Source organism: Hyperoodon ampullatus (assembly GCF_949752795.1).
Source record: "Hyperoodon ampullatus genome assembly, chromosome: 4".
NCBI lineage: Eukaryota > Metazoa > Chordata > Mammalia > Artiodactyla > Ziphiidae > Hyperoodon > Hyperoodon ampullatus.
In genome coordinates, this window is record NC_136917.1 from 37,781,417 (window position 1) to 37,799,733 (window position 18,317).

Genomic DNA, 18,317 nt, shown 5'->3' on the forward strand with positions numbered 1-18,317 from the left:
TCTTGCACGGCTGCCAGAGGTGCCGGGCTGTGGAGGTCCCCGGATGGCTGCTGGCAGGGTGTCCCTGTGTGAAGTGCCACAGTCCCCTCCGCCCAGCTGATCCTGGCTTGTGCCAGCCTGTAGGACCCTGCCTCCCTCATGCAGGGTAGGGGTTTCCTTCCACCTGGAGGAGGGAAGAGCAGGGCCATGGCCTGGGGTGCACATACAAGCCTGGCCCCAGCTTTGGGGGGCCCTCTGGGGGCTCTGACAGGACCGGGGTGCGCTGTGCTTCGGGACCAGCCCCTCCCACCAGCTCCGTGCTCCCACCTGACACCCAGCCTTGGCCTTGCACCTAGCACACCCTCTCCTCCACATCTCTCAGAACAGCCTCCCCCAGGTGTTCTGGAAAGTTCCCGGCCCCAGCGGGCTCACCTTTTTCCCACTTGTGTAAGAGCAGTAGGTCTGAATCTTGTGCACACACTTCTTGTGGCAGGTCATCTTGCACACTAGGAGGTCATGGTGGGGGAGAGGGAGATGGCGGTCACTGACGGCGCATCGGGGACCCATGGGTCCCGTGGCCGCCTGTCCCTGTGTCTCAGGACAGTGACAATTGCCTGGGTATTTACGATGGACACGGAGTGGCGGACTGCTCCTCACACAGGGGCCAAGGGGAGAGGTTACCCTGGCCCGAAAAGAAAGCCAACCCTGACTGGTCCTGGCAGGAAAACAGCAGTGCTAGAGGCCTGCCTGACCCAGCCTGGGCCCCTGGGGGCTCACTGGCTTCCCACCCGGCCTTGGCCACCTCCTGGCTGCCTGACTGTGGGCCAGCTGGGTCACCCTGGGCTGCACCTGTCTCTCAGGGTCCCTGTGGGGACTGACTGGCCTCGCCTGGCACATGGGGGCGGGGCCAGCACTTCAGGCAGCGAGAACAGCATGAACAAAGACCTGGAGATAGGGCCCAGGGTGACCTGCCCAGGTAGGCGTGCAGAGGTGGGGCTGCGGAGTTGGGAGGGGGGGCCTGGGGGTCAGTTGAGGACCAGCCTCTGCCCCAGCGTGACAGTGGGGAGTCGGAGGGCCTGGGGGGGCGGCCAGGGGCGCAGTGGGCGATCGGTGGGTGAGGGGCACTCACCGCTGCAGAGCAGGGCCTTGTCCATGAGCCAGATGTAGGAGAGGCACTGTTCACAGGACTGGGGGATGCTCACCTGGTAGCTGGCAAACACGTGCCCGTTGTGCTGCTGGACCTGAGCAGTGGGGGAGTGGGGCCGAGTGGGAAGGTGGACCCCCAACGGGGCCGCCACGGGGCCGCACAGTGGGGATGCTGCCTGCGGCATCTCAGGACCGGGGGCCCTCAAGGCCGGGTAGGAAAACACACGCCCGCCCACGTGCACATGCGCACACACAGACATGCGCACACCCGTGCGCGTGCACACGAGAACACCCATACTCACAGCACGTTCCTGCTTCCGCTTCTTCTTCTGAGCTTTGCTCTGCTGTGAGGGAGCACAAAGGCCAGCTCTGTGTGGGGTCCCCTGGGGACACCCCCACCCCAGCGACGTTCTGGCGCCGGGACCCTCCCTTGCCTGGAGCGGTAGCACCCACCTTGGGAGGCTCGAAGTCGTTCTTGGTGTGCCCGCGGGTGAACTCGTCCAGCAGCGACTGGAAGAGATTGAGGACCAGGTTGGTGTCCTTCTCGCCGCGCTCGGCCGCCAGGTTGCTCACGACGATCTGGTAGTTCTCCATCAGGTCCTTGTAGCCGACATGGATCTTCCCGTTCTGTGGCAATGCAGGGTGTGACCCTCTGTGAGACAGACAGACGGGGGTGCCCGGGGGAGGGCGTGGGGTTTGCCGCGGGGGCCCCCCTTGGGGCTGGGGCCCCACGTACAGGGACGGAATACATGGTCTTGAGGTTGCTGCGGAACTTCTCGGTGGCTTCGATGAATAAGCTCTCGATGGGAGTCTTCTGGGAACGCAGGTCATTTATCTGGAGAGGAAGGGAGAGATGTGCTGACCCCACGTTACCTCAGGCCGGGCATCTGGGCAGCCATAGCTCTGCCCTGTCCCAAGTCCTTCCCTGGCTCCCCTGGGCTTGCAGGGAAACATCTCGGCCCTCTCGTCAACCCTGATGTCTCGGGGATCACTCACTGTGGGTGTTGAGCAGCACCCCTGGCCTCCCCCACCAGATGCTGGTAGCTTGTGAGGACCAAAAACATCTGCTGATGTTGCCATGTGTCCCCTGGGGGCAGACTCACCCCTGGTTGAGAAACATTGGTTTAACTGGGGCCCTTCCTGCCGCCCCACCCCGGCGCTCAATGCCCGGCTGTGCTCTAGGATGGAGGCTGCCTCAAATGGCCTGGTCATTTCACCATGCCTCCACCTCTCAACTGTCCCTGTCAGCCCGCTGTCTCCCTCTGAAGCTCTCAAACACCACACTGTTTGCTGTGGGATTGCCTGCAGCTGGGGCCATGAATACCCTGAGTGTAGGCTGTGATTTCTTCACCTTTGTCTCACACGCTAAGTGCTCAATCATTGCCTGGAACTGAATGCATTTTGTAAAAGTGTGTTCTAAATAAAATAATTTGTTCGCGGTCAGCTGCAGCTGAGCGGCAGGACAAGGAAAGCTTGCAGGACCTAGGAGCAGCCTGGCAGGACTCGGGTGTGCCAGGTGCCTTGCCTGGAAGATTATTCTGGATGCTAGTGCTTCCTTTTTCTCACGTGTGTGAGAAAGTGGGCCACCGCCCCCAAGGGGCGCTCTGAGACAGCAAACCATGTGCCTTTAAACAGCGGATCTCAAACTTCCTGGGCAGGAACTGCAGGACAGAATGCCTCTGCTGGGTGCCCAACCCATGTGTGCACATGCACGTGTGCTCTAGATGATTCCGGCAGGGGCGGGGGTCCCAGAATCAGGTGATTCAGGTGTGACTCGCTTCCACACATTCTGTGCGGCCCCCATAGTAAGACACACATTTTGTAGCAAAATGTAAGCATCCCCACCAAGCAGGATGAATGTAGGCTACAAGCGATCTCTGGGGAACCCCTGACAGGTTTTACAGAAAAGCAGCTGATGCCAAACTTAGGAACAAGCCTGTGGGTTCCAGAACTTTCTGTGTGTTGGAACCATGGACCTGGACTCTCCATTCCCGCCTGATAAAGGCTTTGGTGTGACGGTTTGCAAAACTGCCAGGTGGAGACGGCTCTCTGGGGAGGCCCGGGGCCCCGGCTGGCCCACCTTGTTGAGCAGGAACTCATCCAGGTACTTGAGCTCGTTGGCGTTGGTAATCTTACGGAACACCGACTCTCGCCACTTCTCCGACACCGTGATTTTGCCAATCTTGAGGTTCCGGTTCTTCTTCCCTTTGCCTCCTGGCTCCTTGGCATGCTTCTCGCCGCTGGCGTGGTGGTGCTGGTGGCTGGAGGGGGCTGGGGAGGGGGGCGGGAGGCAGGAGAGGCTGGTAAGGGCAGTGGGTTCCTGGGGAGGACTCAGGTTGGCCTCTGGGGCATGGTCACAAGTACAGAGAACCAGGGCCCTGTGCTGTCACACACTGAGGTCCGCGGCCAGAGAGCGCCTCCGGGGATGGGGACCAGTCCCAAAGCCCCTCAACCGGAGCTTGGCCCACAGCTGACTCAAGGCCCCATCTGGGGACGGTCCTCAGGGGCCCCAGTGGCTCTGCTGTCTGTCCCTGAGGCTGCGGGAGACCAACCTTCTAGATTCTTCTTCATGGCGGTGGCTTCCAGTACGACTTGCCCGGGTACTGTGTTCTCTGTCTCCTCTGTGCCCTCCAGGTTGTATTTCTTATCCTTGTTCTTATGCAGGAAAAGTCTCTTAAACGTGGATCTGGAGGACAAAGTAAGGGATTCCACTTAAGCCTTAGGAAATAAAGGCAGATGTGAGGCCAAAGCAAGGGTCCACTTACTGTAATGAGAAATAGCCCTTTTCTTGGTTATCATTGGAAGGGGATGCCACTAAAAATACGGTTGATCTGTGTGAACTGACAGGGGAGTCGGGCAAAAGAGCGAGATGCTGAGCAGATGTCACAGCGTGACCCCATTTTCATATTAAAAAAAAATTACCCCCTGTCCCCTCCCCCAAGATTTTTTTACAGGCACAAGGTTAGGGGAAAAAAACCTCAAAGAATAAATAGCAAATCATGTACTATGGATACTGGGCATGTGATGGGGTGAATGGTGGCTCCAGCCAAAAGGTATGTCCATGTGCTAACCCTCGGGGCCTATAAGCATGATCTTATCTGGGAAAATGGTCTTTGCAGATGTGACTAAATGCTATGGACTGAATATGTGTCCCCCCATATCTGTATGCTGAAGCCTAACTCTCAGTGTGATGGTATCGGGAGGTGGGGCCTTTGGGAGCTGATTAGGTCACGAGGATGGAGCGATCATGAATGGGATTAGTGCCCTTATAAGAGACCCCAGAGAGCTCCCTCACCACTTCCGCCATGTGAGGACACAGCAAGAAGAAGGTGTCTATGAATCAGATACCAAATCTGCTGGCACCTTGATCTTGGACTTCCAGCCTCCAGGTCAGTCTGTGGTGTTTTGTTACAGCAGCCCGAATAGACTAAGACACTAAATGAAGGATCTCAAGATTCTGAGTCATCCTGGATTACCCAGATGCGCTCTAAAGCCGATGACAAGTGTCTTTATAAGAGAGAGAAAAAGAGAAGACACAGGGGAGAGACGCATGTCATGTGAAGACAGAGGCTGAGATTGGAGGGTGGGTATTGCAGCCATAAGCCAAGGAATGCCTGGAGCCCCCAGAAGCTGGAAGAGGCAAGGAAGGATCCTCCCCGAGATCCTTTGGAGGGAGACACGGCCCTGCCCACGCCTTGATTTCACACTCTGGCCTCCAGAACCATGAGAGAGTAAACTCCTATTGTTTGAAGACACCCTGTTTGTGGTACTTTGTTTTGGTGGTGGGGTCTCCTGAAAGTAGGGGGCTCTCTCCTCCCACTGCAGCCCATTCCTCACCATCCTCAGGCTCCCGTCCTGAGTTTGGGTCAAAGCTCCCCTGTCCCAGGGCCCAACTTCTCTGCTCTGTGAACCACCTAGAGCACTGTGGCAGAGGCTTTCTGGGGACAGAGGCTTTCTGGGGACAGAGTTTTTGCTATCTAAGGACCAAGGAGGGGTTCCCAGATGTGGGGATGGAGAAGCTGGGAGATGGTTCTCATTCCATAAACAGCCGATTGGACACTGTCTGTCTGTGGCCTCAGAGGAGGTGACCCACACTGGCTCTAGGTTTCAATGGGAATCATTTCACCCCAATGTGGCCACAACCCGAGCTCCGCATGGGTTTCTCCTCACGGAACTGCTAAGTGAATGTCTTCCCAAAAGAGCTTCATATAAGTGCAATCGGCTTTTGGGAATTTCCTGGTGGTTCAGTGGTTAGGACTCTGTGCTTTCACTGCCAGGGCCCAGGTTCAATCCTGGTCAGGGAACTAAGATCCTTCAAGCCGTGCGGCCAAAAAAAAAAGTGAGAAAAGTGTGATCAGCTTAGGAGATCAGACTGCTCTGGGACTGGAGGACCTGGACACCCTGGGTGTCCTCTGGTGGCCTGAGCCCACCCCCCAAACCCCACACTTACTTAGAATCGACGGAGCCTGGGGACAGCCCAGCATCTGTCCCCAGGGATGCGTCACCCGACTTCTTCTTCTGGATGGCCAGCTTCTTCGTGCTGGGCTCCCCGTCCATGGCTTCTGCAGAAGGCTGTAGGGGAGGGGGGCTGGGTAAGCAAAGGCAGGCGCCCTCTCCGGAGGGAAGGTGTGGGTCCCGGTGCTGCCATGCATTCTATCCACCGTTCCCTTCTGGTGGCGCTTGGACCCTCAGGGGTGAGAGCTGCCGCCTAAAGCTTTACCTGAGTCTTGGTCTGGGACGGGGACGAGAGGAGCCTGGAGACATCGCTTGTGGATAAGGAAATGCGCCTCTCCCTGCAAGATCACAGAAATATGGATTTACTGACAAGGGTGAGTAGGAGACATTTGGGGTTGCCATGACTGAGAGGGAGAGGGTAGTGCTACTGGCATGTGGTGGGCGGAAACCGGGGATGCTGCTCTGCCCCCCACGGTGCCCAGGATGGCCCCCACCACAGAGATCGAGATGGCCCCAGGGGTCCACTGTGCCAAGGCCGAGAAAGCCTGTCCTAGCAAAAGGGCTGCATCTTCCTCCATCTCTTTATTCCTTTGGACAGGCAGCCCTCTGGGACGAGGGGCTGGTGATTCGGAGTCACCGATATTTAGCCAACTGGGGTCCAAGTGTGTCGAGAGCTGCTCTTTCAGCCTCTGGGTGCATGTAATCACTCCCATTGTTGATGAGGAAACTGAGGTCCAGGCAGGCTGGGGAGGGGGGGGACCTCAACCCAAGGGGCCACCTTCCACAAGGCTGGAGGCTTTCTGTGTGAACTGGGCTCATTTGGACAGGGGCTTCAGGGTCCCCGGAAGGTGCCTCGTCTTCCCCGAGCCTTTCCCCGCCCCCTGGGCCCTTCTTCCTTGGGGCTCCCACCCACCTGGTGTCAGCTCTCAGGCACAGAGCCTCATGCGTTTCCGGGATGCATGGTGCTGCCCCGGTCCTGCTCCAGGCTTTGGCTATGTATCCCCCGACCCTGCCTGCCCACCCCAGCCCTTGGAGAAAGGAGGGTACAGGGCTTACTTTGTGGGTGTGAGGGCGACCCCCTCGGCCCGGTGCCGCTCGCTGAGGTCCAGGGACTGGCTCAGCACGGTGCTGGGGCCAGCGGTCATCAGCTTCTTGCCCCGCCACAGCTCCACGGCGCTGGCCAGCCGCTCGGCATCTGGGTCCCTGTACCGCTGAATCTGGGTGGAGCCTCCTGGGCTCTCGGGCCTGTCCTGGGCCCTCGGGCCAACCCCTGGCTTGCTCTTGTCCTTGGGAGTCTCTGGGGTGGCACCGGGGGCCGGCATGCCGACCCTGCTGTCCAGGGCCAGGCTGGTGGGTCGTTCCACGTGGCCGGGCCTGGGGCTTCCGCCCTGGGCTTCAGCTGGGACCGGGCTGCCCGGTGCGGGCTGCGGGGGCTCCTCGGGCTGCTTTTCAGGAGGAGCCATCCCTGTGTCCATCCTTGCGTCCCGAGGGCTTTCATCTTCTCTGTTCTCCTTTCTGTCTTCTGGGAGGCTCTCTTGTGGCTCTGGGACGGCCCTTCCGGAAGGTTCTCTGAGGGCGTGCTCTTCCTTACAGGACTGGATGTGCTTGTTCTGGAGCTTCACGTGCTCCAGCCCCCTCTGCCGGCGTGACTCGCGCTTCTCCCGGCTGCTGGGCACTTTCTCGTGACTTTCCGCTGCATTTTTCTGGGCTGGGGGCGCCTTCTCCGGTTGGGAGCTCTCCACAGGGGACCCGTCACTGGGCCACACCTCGGGTTCCAGCTCCAACTGCTCTCCGTCCTTGGATGGTTCTGGGCCCTGCGAGGGTTCCTGCCCAGCTGCCCAGCCCAGCTCGGTCTCTGCAGTTTCCTGTTTGGCGGCTCGCTGGGCTTCCCTCTCCTTCTCTGCAGCCTTCTGCTTCTCTGCCACCATCCGGCTGAAGCTGGTGGGGGGAAAGTGAAGGGTGTGCTTTCAGGAACAAATTCACCCAGGGCACTGGGGACCCCTTTTCTACCTGCAGGTGCAGGGGTGGGGAGCCAGGTGGCATGTGGTGAGACCCTGGCCCTCAGAGATGTTTCTGGAAAGGCAGAACCTCCTCAACCAGGGAAGAGGGAGACACGGAGCGGCCTCTTGTTGTCATGGCCACCTCTGCCTGGCTGGTTCAGGGGAACCTTTATTAGGTCTGTTGTGGGAGGGATCTGTTCAGAACCCTCTGAATTCCTTTGGGATCCCTGGCCTGGTGGATTCCCAGGCTTCGTGTGTGAGCAGGGGTGAGGGCAGCCCCCTGATGGCTGGTCCTGGTGACCCGAACCCTCCAGCTCTGAATCCAGGTGCTCTGCCAACCTGCCTGGGGTGGGCAGGTGCAGTGGTGGTGTGGGGGTCCCTGGCAGAGACTGAGTACCGCCAATGGTGACCTGGGGTTTTGCCAGTAGGTGCCACCTACCAGCCCTGGAGCGTCCCTCTAGGGTCCTGTGTGCCCAGATGGCTAGATGCCTGCCAGCCCCTCCTCAGTTTCCCTGTGTCCAGACAGCTCCACTGGCCAGACGGTGTCTCAGGCAGCCCTTGGGTGAGTGGAATGTTCTGGGCGGGGGGCGGGGGGCTTGGTCCCATTCTGCTCACCTCCTGCGCTGCAGGTGCCCCCGGCAGAGGCTCTGCAGGCGGATGATGCTCTGTCTCTGGAGTTGGTAGGCTGCCCGCTGCCGGTAGCCCCTCCACGTGGCCTGGAGGTACACTGCTGCCTGCGTCCTCTCCAGTGCCCGGCGGACGCGGTAGGACCGCCAGCAGGCCTGAGAGTGGAGGGGGCATTCAGGGGCTGGGAGGGCGAGACCCTGGCCACCTCCGGCCCCGGCCCCATGGGCCCCCTCAGAACCTGGATGGTGACGGCCGCCCGCCTCATCTGTAGGAAGTGCCTGCGTTCCAGCACCATCCGGAACCAGCTCTGCAGGAGCAGGATCTTCCTCACGACCTCCCGGTGCAGTGTCTGCTGCAGGGCCTGACGCTCCGTCTCCTTCAGGAAAACCTAGCAGGGAGTGAGCACAGGAGGGGTCAACATGGCCTCCAGAACCCCTGTACTCGGCAGGTCTGCTCAGCCCACCCCAGGAGTGCGTGAGACCAAGCTGGTGTGCTGACTGACCTGACCAAGGGGAGTTTTTTTTTTTTTTTTTTAAATATTGAGATAGAATTCCCAGAACATAAAATTAACCATTTAAAGTGAACAATTCAGTGGCATTTAGTACATTCACAATATTGTGCAGCCATCACCTGTATCTAGCTCTGAAACATTTCCATCACCCCAAAGGGAAACTCCATGCCCATTAGCAGTCATTTCCTAATCCCCCTCCCCCAGCCCCTGGCAACCACTAATCTGCTTTCTGTCTCTATGGATTTACATGTTCTGGACATTTCATATTAATGAGATCACACAATCCGTGGCCTTTTGCGTCTGACTTCTTTCACTCAGCATGATGTTTTCAAGGTTCATCCACGTAAGCATGTATCAGGGCTGAATAATACTCCACTAAGTGAATGGCCCACGTTTTGTTTATCTATCATCTGTTGATGGATACGTGAATTATTTCTACCTTTTGGCAAGTGACGAGTGCCACTATGAACATACATGTACAAGGATTTGTTTGCACATCTATTTTCAGTTCTTTTGGGTTGATACCTAGGGGCGGAATTGCTGGGCCACATGGTAACTCTATATGATTAACTCATTGGGGCACTGTGAGGAGACTTGTCACATCTGGTAGAGCCCTGTTGGGGAGCTGCCAGACATTACAAAGGTTACTGACTGGTTCTTGAACATCCTGTGCTATGGTGTGATGGTCTGATGCCTGAGCCCCACACCTTAGGTCTGCCCCTCTGCTTTCCAGGAAGAAATAACGTGCTGGGCCCCAAGAAACGCACTTCCTCAGCAGAGTCCCTTATTTTTCAGTGAGTGGCTTGGGCCATGGGAGGACCCTGTGTGTAGCAGAAGGTGGGGTACAGTTTGCAGCCACCCTGAGGGGTGCAAACACTGACCTTGGTCTTGCCGATTTGGTAGCTCCTCTTGTCTATGTCCATCTTCTCCAGCAGGGCAGAGATAACCTCTCTGCAGGGCTGGGCATTCTTGGGCAACAGCACCTGGAACTGCTCCGTGAAATCCTGGGTGATTTTGGCCGAGAAAGGAAAATCTGCGTGAGTGTTTCTGCCACCCGACAAGAAGACGGGGCTCCAGCAATTCCCTGGTCAAGCTGAGTTTCCGAAGGCAAAACTTGGTTTGATGTTAACAGTACTGACAAAGCTAAAATCTTGGACTTTCTCAAACAGTCTAAAGCTTAAGAAAGACTGTCGTAGACATAGAGCACCGACCTTTCAGTCAGTCAGTGAGTGACCACTGAGGACCTGCTGGGTGCTGGCATTGTTGGGGGGCAGCCAGGAGATGGAGCTGCTCTTGGGGGGCCCACAGTCTGGCTCATTAGAAGGCTGAACCGTAGCTGGAGGCATGTCCCCACACTGCCCTCGCTTTTCTGGCCTCATTGCACGGCATGCGGGATCTTAGTTCCCCAACCAGGGATAGAACCCGTGCCCCCTGCAGTGGAAGCATGGCATCCTAACCACTGCACCACCAGGGAAGTCCCAAGGTATGCCCTTTTTAAGTAAACAATTACGCCAAATTTTTAAGAGCCAAGCCATTAATGAGACACACCAGTATTTTCTCCCTTTTCAATTTGCCTTTCCTATTTATGCAGGATCAGCAAGACGATATTCCTATTCTGCGGATGAAAAAGGGAGGCAGGCCACAATGAAGCCATGTCCCTGAGGCCATACGGGTAAGGCCTGAACAGGGACCAGGTGCTGCCACCTCTGGTTTCAGGCCCAGTGCTTACTCGAGCACCACACAGCTGCTGCCAGCTCCCAGCATGAGCCAGGGGTTCTCAACCTGGGCCATGTTGACCCCTGGGGACATTCAGTGATACATGGAGACATCTTGGGTTGTCAGAACTCAGGGGAATAGTGTTCCTGGCATCTTGCGGGTGGAGGCCAGGGATGCTGCTCAACACCCAGTGGTGCACAGGGCGGCCCTCACCACAGAGAATGACCCAGCCCCAAGTGTCAATGGTGACATGGTTGAGAAACTGCTCTAATTTGGTCTTCACCAATTTGAGGTTACTGGTGATCTTCTGTGTTTCTAGAAAGCCCAGGGAGTCATCTCTGAAGTCATCACCTCCTTGGGCCTCAGTTTCCATACTGGGAAAATAGGAACCAGGGCCCCCTTGCTGCTGGTTGACAGAATAAAACAGCTGGGTATAAAAGTGTGTATTACAGAAGATGCTCAATAAAGGGCCGAGCTGCACAGGGATCTGCTTGTGCAGTTCCCTCTTCCCCACTTGGTTTAACACACCTCTTGCAAGGAACTATGTCCCTCACCATGAGAAAAGAATGATCTGGTACAAATGCCAACAGTGCCAGCCAGCGTGGAGAAACCCTAATGGAAAGTAACCTGCCAGGCTGATGCTCCATAGAAGCGCTCTTTCTGGAGGTGGCTAGTGTCCCAGGCAGCCATGCATGTGCACGAGAGCATCCTACCTGGAACGTGTACTTGGCGCTGTAGCCCGACCTCCGGATCCGCACGGTCTCCAGCATGCCTGTGTAGCGCAGCTGCTGCAGCACCAGCTCATCATCGAAACACAGCTCTTTCTGAAACAGGATTGAGCCATCAGGGCAGATGCCTACAGGTGGCTGGGGACGGGGTCCCTGGGAAGAGTTATCTATTCCCACGTGACTGCCATCCCTCGAGACTCCAGATACAGATGCAGTCAGGGCACACCCGTGGGCTGGGGCTGATCTGGGAATGTCCCCAACCTGGCAGGCGCGGGCACCTGGAGGATGTTTTTTTTTTTTTCCTTGCTCCAGATGTTTTTTTTTGGAATAAAGACATGGGGCCACTCAGCAGTGATGCCTAAGCCATTCATCTCTTCTAGAAAACTTGGCCATCTGATCTGCTCTATTCCCTGTTGTCCGGGAGACAGATGCCACTTCTCACTGCCTCACTCAAGATAATTTGCTGCAAAGAGTTATTTCCTAAAGGCCCCTTTCCAAATCTGTTAAACTCATACCCTGTGCCACGTATCAGGGTGAGTAGTGGGGATTTGGCAGACAGAACACACTGCTGGGGCCCCCGTGGGAGGTGTCACAGGAGAGGGGACCCTGGGCTGAGTCCTGAGGGCCGAGTAGAGGACAGGCAGGGGGGGTGGGCAGGGAGCAGCTGGGTGAAGGCCCGAAGGAGGAAGGGGAAGCCGAGGGGTGGACAGGGATGCAGGGAGACGCTTGCTGCTGGGGGTGGGGGTGAGGGGGAGGAGGGGCTGAAATGAGGCTGGATCAGTGAGCTTCCAGCCCAGAGCTCAGGGGCCTGGACTCCATGCTGGTGGGGGTTATTTTAAGTGGATGGAGGGGAGGGAAGGGCATGAGGGGAGGTATGTCATGATTGGGTTGGGGGGGGGCTTCTGGTATGTGGCGGAGTCTTGGAGACAAGGGATTCTACTCAATACACTAAAAAGCATAGCATAGCGCCCCCTACAGCAAAGACTGATCTGCAGGCATGGCCCATGTCCAAAGCAGGTGCTGACGGAGTGTTTGCCGAGTTGCCCAAAGCTGAGGCAAAATCCGAATGGGTGGAGAAGACGGGCCTGATTCTGTTGCTGGTGGAAGGTGGGGAAGGGGGACAGAAATCTCTGAGATTCCACTGGGGGACCAGGAATGGGAAGGGAGGGGAGACAGGGTGAGTCCAGGTCCTCGCCTGGGGACGGAAAGCCGTGGCACCTGGCAGGGCCAAGCTGGGCTCTGGACGTTAGCAGAGCGTCCCAGGAGCAGGGGAGAGGCAGGGAAACAGGAAGAGTGGAGACAGAGAGCGTGCATGAACGGAGTTGCCAGGAGGCACTTGCTCAGAGATCGGTTTGTGCCTGGGAGGGAGCCCAGGTCCCCAATGGCCTCCAGCAAAGTCCCTGAGGGGATGGAGTGGCCGGTGGACCCCTGGGGAGAAGGAAGCCTGGCTGCAAGGGCTGAGCCCGCCACTGTTGGCCCCCACTGGTGCTCTGTCTTTCCAGAAAGTTCAGGATGAGCGGCAGGCTCTGTGCTACCTGTTGCCTGACTTCAGCCTCTCCCTTCCAGCACATTCTCTGCACTGATTGCCTTTGGGATATATCTGAAGAGCACCCCCGACCTGTCCCTCTTCGAAGAGACTTTCTCTGGGGCCCCGCCATGTTCCAGAGGACGTCTCTATTCTTGGCTGGTCACCAGGTTGCCCTTGCTGCCTCCTGCTGACCCCCTCTACCCCCAGCCGGCTACAGCCCACGTTTTACAGTTCCCGAAACCTGTGTGGACACTTGCTTCCTTGAGGACTCTCCTGACCAGCCCTCCCCGCTCCCAGCACCGCCCCCCCACAACAGGAACACCCCCTGCCGAGCCACCAGACCTCGGCTTGGCTTTGACCTCCCCCGAGACATGGGAGCCCCTCACCTTCTCGGCGTTGGAGCGGATGCAGCGGATGAAGAAGGGCTCTGCCTTCCCCAGCGCCTCCAGGAGCTTATTAAGGGACGTCTGGGGAGAGAGGGGGAAGGTGCTGAGCTGGGACCCCCAAGGACACACTCCTTGGTGGGAGGGGAGCCAGGTCACCTGCCTGTATCGGCGGCGGGGCATCTGTGCTGATGTGGGACATGGGAGGTTGCAGCGGGACATTCTGACCAGAGGCTGTGCTACCCCGGGGAGCCCCCAAGGGAGCTGAGGGGTCCCCATGGCTGAGAGCCACCATCTTCCCAGGGCCATCCTGCTTCTGTCTCAGGTGAAAAGTGGGGGGAAGGTGGTGGAACCAGACAGACTCTTTCTAGGGTTTTAAAACACGGGTCAGCCTCAGAAGGGACCATGGATGCAGTGGTATTAGTCTCTAGCCTGCTGCTTCCAAAAAGGATTTGTGGGAGTTCCTACATGAGGTAATTACAAAAAAAAAAAAAAAAAGGGCCAGTGGCCATTGGACCCCCCCCTGAAAAAAGGAAAGTGTCCCTGAGCTTCCTGGCAACCAGGTAAAAAAAGGGAAACATGACCTAAGGACACAGTTTGGTGGTCACATCAACTCACATGCTGATTCATGACTCTTTTAACTTGGTGGTTCTCAACCAAGGGTGATTCTGTTACCCCAGGGGAATTTGGCAAGATCTGGAGACTTTTTGGTTGTCATGACTGGACAACGCTACTGGTATCTGGTGGGCGGAGGCTAGTGACGCTGCTCAGCACCCCACAACTCATAGGACGGCCCCCACCACGGAGAATGACCCAACCCCAAATGTCAAGCTGTGACGAGGTCAGGAATCCCCGGGATAACAGCAGGCTGCCCGTGTTGGGTTTGTTTTGACCCAGCCATGTGAGTGTCAGGCTGAGTTCAGCACCGCCTCCTGCCCCCTTGGGCCACCTACCTGGAACTGGGCACTGATGCTGGGCGGCTTCTTCTTCTTGTGCAGGTGCAGCAGGGACTTGGTGGTGCGGTCGTGCAGGGTCATACTGATGATGAGCTTCAGGGATTTGGAGTCCAGCAGGTTCTAGGATAGAAACACAGGGTCCGGCCTGCCCTCCCAAAGCCCCAGCGGGCACTGGGAGGCCTCTCGGACGTCCCCAGAGCCACAACAATGCCCCTCCCGGGTGGCAGCTCTGAGGCTCAGTCTTGGGGCTGTGCTGTCAGAGACAGGGTGAGGGCAGGTGGGCCTGGTGGCTGTGACAGGGGGACTGAACATGGGCTGTGTCCTGTGGATGGCGCTGCCTCCGGGAGGGCTGATTACAGCCTCTTGTGGCCCGAGTGCCCAGAAGCCAAGAGCTACGGAGTGCTGGCTTCCTTCCTCGCAGCTCAAGGAATGCCAAGCACCCCGTGTTTCCATGTGCGCTCATCCGGCCAGCCCTCCCTCATGGGCCAACCCTTACTGTCGCTGACGAGGGGGACTAGCGCTGTCCTACCTGTTGGCCAGACTGAGGGGTTGCTTTATACTCTCCATCTGCACGCTGTACGTAGAGACTAGACAGAGCATCTGGGTGCACTTGACCCAAGGCCGGCTGCTGGGGTCTTGGCTGCCAGCGGTGCACAGCTGCCCCCTTCCTGACAGGACCACCCTGGCTGAAGGGCCTCCTCTCCCTGGACGCCCACGAGGTGCTGCAGCCATCCTGCCCTCTGGAGGTGGCTCGCAGCTAAAGACCCCTGATGTGGGGATATGACAGAAGGGTCCCATTGCCTCTTGGCGAGGTAAGCTCTGTGGTAAACACTCCTGGGCTCCCCGGGGGATCAGGCTGAGCCCACCTCCTGGCTCGGTCCTGACCCTGCCCAGACTGCTTCCCCCTCCCTCCCCCGCTTCGGGTTTCTCCTGGGAGCTCCCCCTTAAACACCACTTGTGCAGAGATCCCCATCACAGGCCCTGCCTCTAGGAAACCCAAACAAAGACACCTCTGTATCATTTCAACAGGAGACACTGTTTTCTAGAGGGGAAGGGGGAGGTGATAGGAAAGGGAAGGAATCAAAGAAGCTTGAGAAGTTAAAAGTCACCTCCCGCCCCCCCGCCCCAGTTTTACAGAAAAACTTGAGCCAGGCCCTTGCAAGGCAGTGTCAGACGGTGTCGCACGTGTTTACCTTTGGAATGATCTGCTTTTGTTTGATACCTTTACTTTTCCTGTCAAAATATTAAAAATGATTTTGTGAACAGAAGGAACATGATGTCTGGATCTGGGTTAGTTCAGCAAGCCACACCTTGCGGGTTAGATGGAGTAAGAACAGAGAGAGGAAGAGAGTCCAGAGGCACAAGTGCAACGAGGCCGCCGCCTCACCGGGGACCTGGTGGGCTCCCCTGCACATGTGTGGGGGCCTGTCGCTCCTGTGACTGTGCACACCGGCCTCACTGGGCCAGCGGCTGCCCCTGGGGTGGCAGGAGCACCTGGCCTGGGGGCCACTTGGACGTCTGGGAGCAGAAGGGGCGGCTGGTCATCTACAGGGCAGAGCACAGGGCCGGCTATGGGGGAGCTGGGATCTCACAGGACGATGGTGGGATGCCCCAAATGGGGCTTCGGGGGATCCCGCGAGGCTCTGATGCCTACCAGGTGTCCCAGCTCTATTTGCTACACGTTGGCAAACATCAAGCCGGTCCACAGAGACCCTTCCGCCCCCGCCCCGGCAGCAGGGCAGGGGTCTATCTCGCAAAGAACTGAGCTGGGGCCTGGGTAGGGGAGCCTTTGGACTCGAACTGGCAGAAGGTTAAAAATGAAAGCTGATCTTTTGGCCAAGGGAGGGGGGATGACCCCTACACTCTTAGACACTTTATGGAATCTTGCAGAGGAGAGAAAGATTTTTTTAAAAAACTTACAGCTTGGCCTGTTTTTAAGACCCACTGAGGAAATGGTTCCCCACAGATTTGCAAGATGATCGGCTGTGAGGTTCTGTGTGTGTCAGGTTTCATGTTAATCCCGGTGGGGTGGAATAAGGCATAATAAAAATGACTTTGCAAACAGGCTCCACGGCAGGCACAAGCTTTGCTCTCTGCTGGTCTGAGCCCCGAGCGGTTGCTTGTGCCCACTGGTTGAGGCTGCTGCCCACCTGGTATGTGGGTATGAAAATCATCACCCCTGCTTTACAGACAGAGGCCAAATGCTCAGAGCACTCAGGTCATGCAGTGAGTTAGTGGGAGGTCCAAACCTAGTCTGTGTGGTTTCTAGCCCTTTTTATCACATCACGCCCACAAAGCAGGGTCACGGGATGCGTGGCACGCCCACAAAGCAGGGTCACGGGATGTGTGGAGGCCTGCAAAATCGCACACCCCGCTTCTGACGACTTCTTTATAAGCTCACGGTGGCAAAGGTGGCGGTGGGGCAAGGGGAAGCAAGCCTTGCTCTGCACATTTGGGGGCAGAAAATCAGATGCTTCGTAGAGGAGCATCCTGTGAAGCTGTGCTGGGCACTGGGGAGCTGGCAAGGATTTGGGTCACAGCGCAGACACCGGGGAGGGAGTATTACGAGGACCACTTAGCGACGGCTGGTGTGAGAACAGAACCACAAGACAGCGCAGCGTTTAGAGCGGCTGATTCAGAGTTACAGGAAGCCCACGTGGGCCGGGCCGGGGGTCCGGAGTGGGGAGGCGGTCGTTGCACTTGTGGGGGAGCGGGGGGTGCCCACAGCCTCAGGGGGGACTCACAGGATGAAGGTGCGGGGTTTCTGGAGCCGACTGAGGGACTGGAGAAGCCTACGGGGGTCGTCACCCTGCCAGGGCAATCCTTTGATGGTCTTGATGATTTGGTCATGCAAATCGCTGGGTGGGGGGGAGGGGTGCAGTGATAGAGAGAAGACCAAGTTAGAGCAGCGGGCCCGCCACCTCAGGGTCCCTGGCACGGTCGGGACCGTCCGCAGGCCACTGGAGCCAAAACATGCAGCTGGGGGAAGCCTGAACACTGCTGCCACTCCCTCCTGCACCAAGAAGAGGGGTTCAGCCGGGAGCAGCAGCCCACCCCAAGGAGGCTCCGCCCTCCTGGGAGGCAGGGGGCTGGGGCCACTTCCGGCTGAACAGAGTTTGCAACATGGCACCTCGGATCGCTGGAAAAGGCCTCACATTTAAGAGCCTTTCGGAGTCTGTAAAAAGTATCAAGGGGCTACTGAAAAGAGAAGACCGGGGAGGTCTCTGTGGGAAGCAGCAGATTAGTTTCTCTTGATGGTTCTGTGGGCTGCCTCCTTGTGGGCTTCAAGAAATGCCTTGGGAAGAACAAACTGGAATTCACACACGGATTATCAACCTGGGGCGATGCCGCCCCCTGCCCCCCATCCCCCATGCTTGGCTGTCCTGACTCGGGGAGGGGGCGCTACTGGCATCTGGAGGGTGGAGGCCAGGGATGCCTCTCAATTCCTTGCAGTGCACAGGACGGCCCTACTACAGGGTGACCCAGCAGAGTGCCAAGGGTGAGAAGCCCTAGTTGAAGATCCTTACCCCCCCAAAATTCAACCTTATTAGCTTTCTTTTGTTCAGTTGCCGTGGGTTCAGGGCTGAGCATACATTTTAGGTGTGAGAATGAGAATGGCTTAGAGACAAAAATTGAATGCTCTGAAAATGGACATTTGTGAAAAATGTCTAGATGATAAATGTTTTGGATAGAACTTCTAGAAATGAGGTAGTGATGGCTGCAGGATGAGCTGGGACTTTCTCTCTTTTGTAAAAATTCCTCGTTCCAGTTATTTTAAATACATGTTTAAGCTCTGAGCAGTTGGCCTGGGAAGACCCCGATCGGCAGCCCCTTGTCTGTGATCCATGCACCATGCCCAGGGCCGGAATGGCCACACTTACCTCTGCTCCCTCACCCTCCAGGGAGGCACAGAGCAAAGACAACAGAGGGGTCACGTTTCACCTCCACACCCTGAGCGGTCAGTGCAGCGGCCAGAGCTCCTGATGACAACGAGGCCCTTGGCTTCAGCCCCACACCTCCCTGACATGGCCAAAGCTGGCGAGAGTGTCCCTCGGCTCGCCGATCCCCTCTCTTGCTCTGGATGCTGCGCTGAGCACCTCGGATGACGGCTCCTCTGGGTGTGCCTCCCTGGTCTTGGGTTCGAAGGCCCTTGCTTCTACTTACTTCTTGCTTTCATAGAAAGCAATGATGTCCTCAAAAGCGTTAATATCGAACTCCTCAGAGCCGTCAAATGAGAAATCTAGCATTGAGCAGCTGAAAGGGAGAATCTGTATAAACTAAATGCGCT

The 18,317-nt window shown here is 57.3% G+C and overlaps 1 protein-coding gene across 1 annotated transcript in view; it reads right to left on the reverse strand.

The window, feature by feature from the left end:
- The window catches only part of MYO9B (myosin IXB), a gene marked incomplete at its 5' end in the record, with an annotated part of 71,498 nt that overhangs the window by 5,959 nt on the left and 47,222 nt on the right, over nucleotides 1-18,317 (reverse strand). Inside the window, 18 exons of the mRNA XM_079703080.1 lie at nucleotides 412-485; nucleotides 1,109-1,220; nucleotides 1,428-1,469; nucleotides 1,579-1,752; nucleotides 1,862-1,960; nucleotides 3,206-3,396; nucleotides 3,678-3,811; nucleotides 5,576-5,697; nucleotides 5,846-5,918; nucleotides 6,637-7,518; nucleotides 8,196-8,362; nucleotides 8,446-8,595; nucleotides 9,600-9,722; nucleotides 11,148-11,258; nucleotides 13,077-13,157; nucleotides 14,027-14,149; nucleotides 15,223-15,262; nucleotides 16,774-16,887. Coding sequence (XP_079559206.1) covers nucleotides 412-485; nucleotides 1,109-1,220; nucleotides 1,428-1,469; nucleotides 1,579-1,752; nucleotides 1,862-1,960; nucleotides 3,206-3,396; nucleotides 3,678-3,811; nucleotides 5,576-5,697; nucleotides 5,846-5,918; nucleotides 6,637-7,518; nucleotides 8,196-8,362; nucleotides 8,446-8,595; nucleotides 9,600-9,722; nucleotides 11,148-11,258; nucleotides 13,077-13,157; nucleotides 14,027-14,149; nucleotides 15,223-15,262; nucleotides 16,774-16,887 — 2,812 coding nt within the window. The remainder of the gene's footprint in view (nucleotides 1-411; nucleotides 486-1,108; nucleotides 1,221-1,427; nucleotides 1,470-1,578; nucleotides 1,753-1,861; nucleotides 1,961-3,205; nucleotides 3,397-3,677; nucleotides 3,812-5,575; nucleotides 5,698-5,845; nucleotides 5,919-6,636; nucleotides 7,519-8,195; nucleotides 8,363-8,445; nucleotides 8,596-9,599; nucleotides 9,723-11,147; nucleotides 11,259-13,076; nucleotides 13,158-14,026; nucleotides 14,150-15,222; nucleotides 15,263-16,773; nucleotides 16,888-18,317) is intronic.